The 9,865-nt window shown below is 60.2% G+C and overlaps 2 protein-coding genes across 2 annotated transcripts; both read right to left on the reverse strand.

Moving 5' to 3' along the window:
- Nucleotides 1–1,315: 1,315 nt before the first annotated feature.
- Nucleotides 1,316–2,806, reverse strand: ENH_00048280 (hypothetical protein, conserved; the record flags this gene model as incomplete). Its single annotated transcript, XM_013585580.1, has 2 exons — nt 1,316–1,613; nt 1,931–2,806. Coding segments are annotated over 2 exons (1,174 nt in total), but the record flags the coding sequence as incomplete, so codon positions are not given.
- A 1,338-nt stretch (nt 2,807–4,144) lies between these two features.
- Nucleotides 4,145–7,100, reverse strand: ENH_00048290 (D-3-phosphoglycerate dehydrogenase, putative; the record flags this gene model as incomplete). The annotated part of the gene is made up of 3 exons (XM_013585581.1): nt 4,145–4,390; nt 4,740–4,895; nt 6,879–7,100. The coding sequence occupies 3 exons, from the start codon at nt 7,098–7,100 to the stop codon at nt 4,145–4,147; spliced, it is 624 nt and encodes a 207-aa protein (XP_013441035.1).
- Nucleotides 7,101–9,865: the final 2,765 nt, after the last annotated feature.

A 9,865-nucleotide genomic window follows, 5' to 3' on the forward strand; every position in this document is an offset into this window, starting at 1 on the left:
ATCGGTCGGTCGATCGGAGCCAGCTAGCCAGCTAGCTAGCTAGCTAGCTAGCTGCTCACCAGCGGAGGTTGAGTTTGAAGAGGCGAGTGGCCTTCCAGGCGAGGTGGCGGAGGCAAAGAAAAGGAACAAAAGTCTCCAACGAAAATCGAAAGACAGAACTCAACACCCGCAGGCGTTCGCCGTCAGCAGCCTCGACCCGCTCAAAGAGCCCGAGCTCGTCGCGCGGGCGTCGACGCGTTTGGGATTTGGGATTTGGGATTTGGGATTTGGGATTTGGGATTTGGGGTTGGGAGGAGGGCGGATCGGAGGTGGTTCTAGGTTGAGTTGTGGGCGTCCGCAAGCGGCAGTCGTCGGAGCTCCCGCTCAAAGAGCCCGAGCTCGTCGCGCGGGCGTCGACGCGTTACCCTAAACCCTAAACCCTAAACCCTAAACCCTAAACCCTAAACCCTTAACCCTAAACCCTAAACCCTAAACCCTAAAGGCTGGGGATTTGGGGCGCTTTTTGACAAAGGGGAAAGGGGGATGGGAGACCCGGAGAGAAGTGTACAGATGAAAAATTCTCAAAACCCTAAACCCTAAACCCTCATAAACCGCCGTAAACCCTCGGAAACCCTTATAAAGCCTAATGAGCGCTCACAAACCCTCCAGAAGTCTTCTAAACCCTCGTAAACCCTCGTAAACCCTCATAAACCCTCATAAACCCTCAGAAACCCTCATAAACCCTTATGAAGCCTCATAAACCCTCATAAACCCTTATGAAGCCTCATAAACTCTTCTAAACCCTCCTAAACCCTCTAAACCCTACTAAACCCCTCTAAACCCTGCTAAACCCTCTAAACCCTCGTGAAGCCTCTAAACCCTCGTAAACCCCCTAAACCCTTCTAAACCCGCTAAACCCTCGTAAACCTCCCTAAACCCTCCTAACCCCCCCTAAAACCCTTAAACTCCCCAAAACCCTCGTGAACCCTCGTAAACCCTCGTAAACCCTCGTAAACCCCCGTAAACCATCATAAGCCCCTGTAAACCCTCGTAAACCCCCGTAAACCCTCAGAAGCCCCCGTAAACCCTCAGAAGCCCCCGTAAACCCTCAGAAGCCCCCGTAAACCCTCAGAAGCCCCCGCAAACCCTCAGAAGCCCCCGTAAACCCTCGTAAACCCTCGTAAACCCTCAGAAGCCCCCGTAAACCCTCGTAAGCCCCCATAAACCCTCAGAAGCCCCCGCAAACCCTCAGAAGCCCCCGTAAACCCTCAGAAGCCCCCGTAAACCCTCGTAAGCCCCCGAAAACCCTGCAAACCCCCAAACCCTCGCTGCTCACCTTGAGTCAAAGTGAGGAGATCGTTGTCGCGGATAATCCTCCTGTTGGCCAAAGAAGAAACCCCCTGCAGCACCTGCAGCAGCTGCAGCACTTCGTACTTGCCCAGCAGCGGGGCGAGCCGCTGCAGCAGCTCGCCCCAGGTGGCCTTGACGCGCTTGGCCGTGTACAGCTGCTGCTGCTGCTGCTGCTGCTGCTGCTGCGGCTCCTGCTGCAGCAGCCCGCTGCTGCTGCTGCTGCTGCTGTCGCGGGGCAGCTGCTGCGCTGCAGCAGCGCGCAGCAGCAGCGGCAGCGCGCGGACCTGCGAGGGACTTGTGGAAGGAGGAAAAGAAAGAACTTTTCGGAGACAAAAAAAGACAAGACGAGAGACTAAGTCCTCGCATGCAGCGCGGTAGCTGGCCACGGAGAGGGGCCCCCCTGCTGCTGCTGCTGCTGCTGCTGCTGCTGCTGCTGCTGCTGCTGCTTGCGCAGCAGCTCGTTCAGCACGTTGGTGGTGTAAAGCCACTCCTTGGGGCCCATCCTTGCAAACAACTTTCCTTCATTTAATCCTTTTAAATAAATTAAATAAGATCCTTCTTTTTCCAAAAAGTCCAACTCCGCAAGCAAAGAGCTGCTCACAAACTGCCGCTGCCGCTGCCGCGCAGTCAGGGGGCCCCCGGGGCCCCCGGGGCCCCCGGGGCCCCCGGGGGCCCCCCCGCCGGGGGCCCCCCCGCTCGACCGGCTGGACCCTCGGGGGGGGCCCCCCCCTGGGGGGCCCCCCGGGGGGGCCCCCCAGGGGGCCCCCCCGGACGCGGGGGGCCCCCACCCCGCCGGGGGCCCCTGGAACCCCAACCCGTAGGGGGCCCCCACCCCGTAGGGGGCCCCCACTGCAGCCGGGGACGGGTAGTACCCTATGCCCTGCAGGGGGGCCCCCGGGTAGGGGGGGCCCCCCGCGGGGTAAACAGGGTACGGCGGGAGAGAGGCCGCGTACCCATAAGGGGGGGCCCCGTAGGGCCCCTCAGGGGGGCCCCCCGAACCCGGAAAGGACCCAAAGGGGGCCCCATAAGACCCCGAGGGGCCCTCAGCAGCAGGGAACTGCCCGTAGGGGGGCCCCTGCTGCGCTGCCTCGTAAGAGCTGGGGGTGTGGGGCCCCCCGGGGGCCCCCAGGGGGGCCCCCAGAGGGGCCCCCATGGGAGTCCCCATGGGAGACCCCGCGGGGGCCCCCAGGGGGGGCCCCCCGGCGTTGTCGAAGAGGGACTTGGCAGCCCCGGGGTACGGCGCGCTCGCGGCTGCTGCTGTCGCTGCTGCTGCTGCTGCTGCTGCTGCTGCTGCAGGGGCCGCAGGGGCCTCCCCAGGGGGCCCCTGGCGGCCCTCTCGGGGCCCCTCTTGCTGCTGCGGATAGTTCGAAAGAAAAGGGTCATGAAAAACAGCAAAGAGGCGGCGCGGGAGGCTGCTGGGGGGCCCCCCTGGCTGGGGGGCCCTCAGCAGCAGCTGCCCGGCGCGGGCGGGTATCATGGGGGCAAAAATGGGACTTTTGGAGAACTTAGAGAAATAAAAAGATCAAAAATGAATTTAATTTATCTTTTAATTTCAATTCCGCGAAAAAGATCCGCAAAAACGACCCAATCCAGCAGCAACCCCACACTCCGCTGCAGCAGCAGCAGCTCCTGTCTTGGCCGCTGCAGCTGCCTGCCTCAGCCCTGGGGCCTCCACACATTCCTTCTGCTGCTGCTGCTGCTGCTGCTGCTGCTGCTGCTGCTGGGAAGCAGCAAAAGATGCATGCAAATCAATTAAAGTGAGCAGCTGGCCCTTCGCAGGAGCTGCGGGGTTTTGGCGGCGCGGCTGCCAGGTGTATGTACACCGCAGCGACTGCGCGAGCGCCTCCCGGAAAAAGGTTTTGCGGAGAAGATCTTTCGAATTAAATAAATTAAATTAATTATTTAATTTAATTTATTTAAATGTTTTCATTTAAGAGAATAGATCTCTCTTAACTGCAGCAAAAAGCCCAGTTGGGAGAGCCGCGATAGTCTCGCGCGCAGGAGCTGCAGCAAGCAGCAGCAGCAGCTCTGCTGCTCCCTAATAGACCCAAAAACTCGACTGAAACAGCAGCAGCAGCAGCAGCAGCAGCAGAGGCAGCAGCAGCAGCAGATTGCAGCAGCAGCAGCAGCAGCTGCTGCTGCTCTTGTGCTGTTTAAACAACTAGATAAATAACTTTAAAATTAGTGATTGAATAATTCCCAGCAACTTTATTAGTGAGTTAATAAATATCAAGCAATCGCTCTAATGACTGCATCGACTGCAGCAGCAGCAGCACGCTAGCAGCAGCAGCAGCAGCAGCAGCACAATGATAGCAGCAGCAACAGCAGCAGCAACAGCAGCAGCAACAGCAGCGGCATGCACCACTTCCGCTGCAGCCGCTGCAGCTTCGTCTTATCTATTTCAAGTGGGCAGCACTGCGCTTTCAGTCCGCCATGTGTCCATTGCAGCAGCAGCAGCAGCAGCAGCAAGTGCAGCAGCAGCAGCAGCAGCAGCAAGTGCAGCAGCAGCAGCAGCAGCAAGTGCAGCAGCAGCAGCAGCGCCACGTCTAAATAAAACACTTTAAAGTCGAAAGTCAAAGGCCCCGTCCATCACCAAACTCAGCTGCATGCATGCACCGCATGCACGAGTGCATGCAAATTGACGCGGCATGCATGCATGCATGCATGCGCTGCATGCATGCATTTGTGTTCCGGTCTACCCCGCGGCCGTTGCTCTGGGTCATTGCATCCTTGCCGCCGCTTCCGCTGCTGTTGCTGCTGCTGCTGCTGCTGCTGCTGTTGCTGCTGCTGCTGCTGCTGCTGCTGCTGCTGCAAGTCAGTAGCCTCTGCTGCAGTCCACTGGAGTGCTCATGTCTTGGGGCCCCCGGGGGCCCCTCAAGAAGCACTGGAGGTTTTCCAAGAAGACCCGAGTGCTGCTGCTGCTGCTGTGGTTTTGGAGCCAGTCTGCGTTGTGGGGTGACAGCAGCAAATTAGGACAAGACCAAGCAGCAGCAGCAGCAGCAAGAGGCTCTTGCTGAAACACATCCAGTGCTGCGCCCCCAATTGCCCCGCTCCGCAGCGCCTGAGACAAACACGCATGCTGCTGCTGCTGCTGCTGCTGCTGCTGCTGCTGCTGCTGCTGCTGCTGCTGCTCGCAGTTCTGCTGCTGCTGCTGCTCGTGAACTGCTGCTGCTGCTGGTGTACTGCTGCACCTGCTTCTGCTCTGCTGCTACTGAAGTGCTGCTGCTCTGCTGCTAGTGAACTCCTGCTGCTACCACAGCTGCTGCTGCTGCTGCTGCAGCTGCTGCTGCTGCTGCTGCAGCTCTGCTGCTGCAGCTCTGCTGCTGCCGCCGCTGCCGCTGCTGCTCTGCCACTACCACTGCTGCTGCTGCTGCTGCTGCTGCTGCTGCTGCTGCTGCTGCTGCTCTCACCTGCAGCAAAGCTTCTTCGTCTAGAACTTGTCCCCTGCCGAGGGAAATGAAAACAGCAGATTTTTTCATAGCAGCAAAATGCGCTTTTGTGATGCAGCAGCAAGTTGCTGCTGTTGCGGGCAGCGTGCAGACCACGAAGTCCGAGTGTCTGTACACCTGAGCGCCCAGCAGCAAACTCCAGCCAGTTTTCATTTCTTTTATTTAATTCAAAACTTCTTTTAATTAATTATTTCAATTCCATTCTATTCCCGGCCTTTCCTTCAACTGCTGCTGCTGCTGCTGCTGCAGCAGCAGCAGCAAAACCAACAGACACCAAACCGCCACAGAGAGGCCAAACTGCTCCCTGCTGCTGCTGCTGCTGCTGTTGCTGCTGCTGGTATTAGGGGAGCGTTTGCTGCTGCTGCTGCTGCTGCTGCTGCTGCTGCTGCTGCTGCTGGGGCATTTGCTACTGCGAGTGCTGCCGCTGCTATTGGAAAACCTGCTGCTGCTGCTGAGAGAAATCCCACTGCTGCTGTCGCTGCTGCTGCTGCTAGCAGTTTAACATCCGCTGTTGCTGCTGCTGAAAGTTCTCTTGTGCTGCTGCTGCTGCTGCTGCTGCTGCTGCTGCTGCGACTGGACTTCCTTTCGCCGCCGCTGCTACTGCCAAACTTCCTTGTGCCGCTGCTGCTGCAAACGCACTCCTGCTGCTGCCGCTGCTGCTGCTGCCGCTGCTGCTGCTGCCGCTGCTGCTGCTGCTGCTGCTGCTGCTGCTGCTGCTGCATGCGCAGCACGCACCTCTAGCTCGTCTTTGCTGCCAGCTGCATAAACAGCTTCCAGCAGTTCGCATTTCTTTGTTGCATCTCTTCGCAAGGCGATGCAGCGCATTCCCAAAAACTGAAAATAAAAAAAATAAAAAAATAAACAGCAGCAGCAAACAATTAACCCAGCAGCAGCAGCAGCAGCAGCAGCAGCAGCAGCAGCACAGGCAGCTGCTGCTCCCCAACTGGGTGCAGTCCTCAAGCGGGTGAACTGCAGCGAACAGCTGCTGCTGGGCCCTCTGGAAGCTAAACCCTAAACCCTAAACCCTAAACCCTAAACCCTAAAACCCTAAACCCTAAACCCTAAACCCTAAAGAAGGGCGAAATGTTGCACAGCGAAGTCAACAAACTGTTCACCAACGCGGGGGTGTTTCCCGCGCCCTGCATAAACCCTAAACCCTAAACCCTAAACCCTAAACCCTAAACCCTAAACCCTAAACCCTAAACCCTAAACCCCCCTAAACCCTAAACCCTAAACCCTAAACCCTAAACCCTAAACCCTAAACCCTAAACCCTAAACCCCAAACCTAACCCCAAACCCTAAACCCTAAACCCCCTAAACCCTAAACCCTAAACCCTAAACCCTAAACCCTAAACCCTAAACCCTAAACCCTAAACCCTAACCCTTAATCCCAATACTGCCTCGGGCGGTTTACGTTCGCGTCCGCGTAGTACCGCGCCACGTTTGGCTGCGCTGTCTTCCAAACTGCCCCTCGTGAAGCGCCACCTGGAGGCCTTCGCAGTCACTATTCTCGCAGTGGTCTAAACCCTAAACCCTAAACCCTAAACCCTAAACCCTAAAACCCTAAACCCTAAACCCTAAACCCTAAACCTAAACCCTAAACCCTAAACCCTAAACCCTAAACCCTAAACCCTAAACCCTAAACCCTAAACCCCAAACCTAACCCCAAACCCTAAACCCTAAACCCCCTAAACCCTAAACCCTAAACCCTAAACCCTAAACCCTAAACCACCCTAAACCCTAAACCCTAAACCCTAAACCCTAAACCCTAAACCCTAAACCCTAAACCCTAAACCCTAAACCCTAAACCCTAACCCCTAAACCCTAAACCCTAAACCCTAAACCCTAAACCCTAAACCCTAAACCCTAGGGTTTAGGGTATAGTTCCACTCAAAACGAACTAAGCTGCAAAAGAAGTGGCTGAGCCTCTGAAGAAGACGCGGCGGCCGGAAACCGCAGCGCGAAGCTGGGGTGTACAGACACCGCAACAGACACTGCGCAGCGCAGCAGCAGCGCAGCAGCAGCGCAGCAGCAGCGCAGCAGCAGCGCAGCAGCAGCGCAGCAGCAGGAAAGCTGCAGCAAAGGGGGTTTGGGGCTCACTTTTTGCGCAATTTCTTTTTTATTTTCGAAGTCTTCTTTGCTGCAACCCGGAAGAACTTCGAATTCCGGAAACTCCTCGCGCAGCCGCCGCGCCAGCCGCGGCAGTACAACTTGACCAATGGTCTGCGGCGGCGGCGAGCCAGGGGGCCCCACGCGGGCCTCTGGAAAGGCCGAAAGGTCCACTGGTTCTTTCGTCAAGGCCAAAATGTATTTCTTTTCCATTTTGCTGCTGCAGTTTGCTGCTGCAGTTCGCTGCTGCAGTTCGCTGCTGCAGTGCGCAGTTTGCTGCTGCGCCCGTGCGGCTCTGCCGCGCGCCGGGGAGTTCAAGACTGCGGAAAGCAACGGAAAGCTGCGGTAAACTCCGACACAAATTCCAAATTTTATTCATTTTAACAATAAAAACACAAATGCAACTTTTTAAATCCTTTTTAAATCCTTTTTAGCTCCTCAAAAAGCCACCAGCTTCCGCTTCCGCCCCGGCGGCGGCGCCGCGGACTGCAGCCGCTCAGCAGCGGGAGGCGCGGCGCGCGCAGTGGCCCCCCTTTGCGCGTTTTGAACGAACAATTTGAATTTTTGGATTTAATTTATTAATTAATTTATTATTTATTAATTATTTAATTCGTTTTTGCGGACAAATAGCGTCTTTTCGCCGCGAGCTGGCGCCCGCGGCCGCTGCAGGCTTGCATGCAGCAGCAGCGCCTCCAGCCTCCCCCCCTTAAACTTCTTTTCTTTTCTTTTTTTTTAATTATTTTCTCTCAGAGTTCGGGTGTATGTACAGACAGCTCAGCGCAGCAGCCACAGCTGCAGACTCCCCGCCATGGGCCCCCCAGGCATTTCTTTTTTTCCTTCTTTGCTGCTGCTGCCGCGCCCGCTGCGGCTCTCCGCAGCAGCAGCAGCGCAGCACAGGGCCCTGAGCACAGCAGGGGGCCCCTCGCCCCCTCCCCCGCCCGCAGCAGCAGCAGCAGCAGCAGCAGCAGCAGCAGCAGCAGCTCCTGCCGCTGCAGCGGAGGGCCCCCCGGGGCCCCCCGGGGGCCCCCTGCGGGTGGGGGTGCTGATAGTGGGGGGGGGCCTCACGGGGCTGACAGCTGCGCACGAGCTGCTGCTGCTGCAGCAGCAGGGGGCCCCCCTGCCGGGGCCCCCAGCAGTTTCTAGCAGCCTTTTGTCTCGGCTGAGGGCCCTCGAGGCCCCCCCCGGGGGCCCCCCGTCTCCCCCCGGGGGGCCCCCCACGCCACAAGGGGGGGCCCCCCCGGGGGGCCCCCCCGGAGACCCCCCGGGGGGCCCCCCCGGAGACCCCCCGGGGGGCCCCCCGGGGGGCCCCCCGGGGGGCCCCCCGGGGGGCCCCCCGCCAGCAGTACCCTTTTTGGTGGCGGAAGCTGCAGCACAAGTGGGGGGCTGTCTAGACACCCGGAAGTCTGCATGCGGGGCCTTTTTGTGGGACTGTGGGGCGAACAGTTTTCGGGAGACAGCAGCTTTGCTGCTGCTGCTGCAGCAGCTGGGGCTCAGCAGCAAGCTGCTGCGGGCCCCCAAGGGGCTGCCGCGGTTTGCTGCAGCAGGCGGGCAGCTGCTGCTGCTGCCCCACAACCTCTCCTCGCTGCTGCAGTCCCCGCTGCTGTCTTGGAGGGGCAAGGGGGCCCTCCTTTGGGGGGTCCTCAGGGGGGCCTCCCCGTGGCTGGGGCCCTGGGGGGCCCCCGCAAGACGGCCCCACAGTTGCTGCTTACGCAGCAGCAGCACTGGGCCCCGAAGCAGCAAGCCGCCTTGTGGGGCCCCTGGCCACTGGGGTTTTTGCTGCTGCTGCTGCTGCTTTGTCTATGCCCAGGGCCTTTCCGGCCCTCAAGGAGACTCTTGACAAGGGTCTCTTAAGAGCAGCAGCAGCAGCAGCACTTCTTAAGAGCAGCAGCAGCAGCAGCACTTCGCGCCCTCAAGAGGCCCTTCCAGGGGGCCCCCAGCCCCCGGGGGCCCCCCAGCATCTTTAAAGACCCCACGGGGGGCGCGAGGGGCCCCTCGGTGGCCAACTTGGAGGGGGGCCTGCAGTCGCTGGCAGTGGGGCTTTTTGGGGCTTTGCCTGGGGCTTGCATGCGCATGCAAGTTCGGGTTTTGTTTATTAGTCCCCTTTCGGACTTGGAAAAAGGGTCCAAAGGGTTTGTTGTTGCTGCTGAGGGGCCCCCCGGCCGCTGCCAAACCCTCGTTGCCAGCCACGTCCTCCTCACCGTCCACCCCAAGGAGGCCGCCAGGATCCTGGGGGGCCCCCCCCCCCCGGGCTGGGGGGCCCCCGGGGGGCCCCCGGGGGGGCCCCCCGGGGGGGCCCCCCTGGGGGCCCCTGGGGGGGCCCCCAGGGGGGCTCCCACGGCGGCCCCTCCTCGCGAGGGCCCCCCGGGGGGCCCCCAAGAGGGCCTCCTGGGGGCCCCTTCTGAGGGGGGCCCCCCTCAGGGGGCCCCCCAGGGGGCCCCCCAGGGGGCCCCCCAGGGGGTACAGCAAGCAGCTGTCCGGCCCATTCTAAGCCCAGAAGCTGTTCGGCTGCTGCGCGAACTTCCCTTCTCTTCCGTTGCCTTAGTGACTTTGGCGCTGCGGCCAGCCCCCCCGGGGGGCCCCCCTGGGGGCCCCCCTGGGGGCCCCCCTGGGGGCCCCCCTGGTGGCCCCCCTGGGGGCCCCCCGGGGGGCCCCCCGGCGGACGAGGGGGGCCCCCTGACGCCCGACGGCTTCGGGTTTCTCGTGGCCGCGGAGGAGGCCGAAGCTGAGGGCTGGGAGACCCTGGGGGGCCTCAGTGTTTCGAAAGTCTTTAAGGGTCGGGGGCCCCCCGGGTTTGAAGTCTTCACTGCTTTTATTGGGGGCCCCCGGGGCCCCGCTGCAGTGCAGCAGCCCGACGAAGTCCTCGTCCAAAAGACCCTCTTGGACTTGCGCAAAATCCAAAAAAACAAAAACATCCTCTTCTTACCGGACCCCGAGGGGCCCCCCCCCCCCGGGGGCCCCCCGGGGGGCCCCCCGGGGGG

The sequence above is a fragment of the Eimeria necatrix genome, genomic scaffold (genome assembly GCF_000499385.1).
Source record: "Eimeria necatrix Houghton genomic scaffold, Enh_scaff374, whole genome shotgun sequence".
Classification (NCBI taxonomy): Eukaryota; Apicomplexa; class Conoidasida; order Eucoccidiorida; family Eimeriidae; genus Eimeria; species Eimeria necatrix.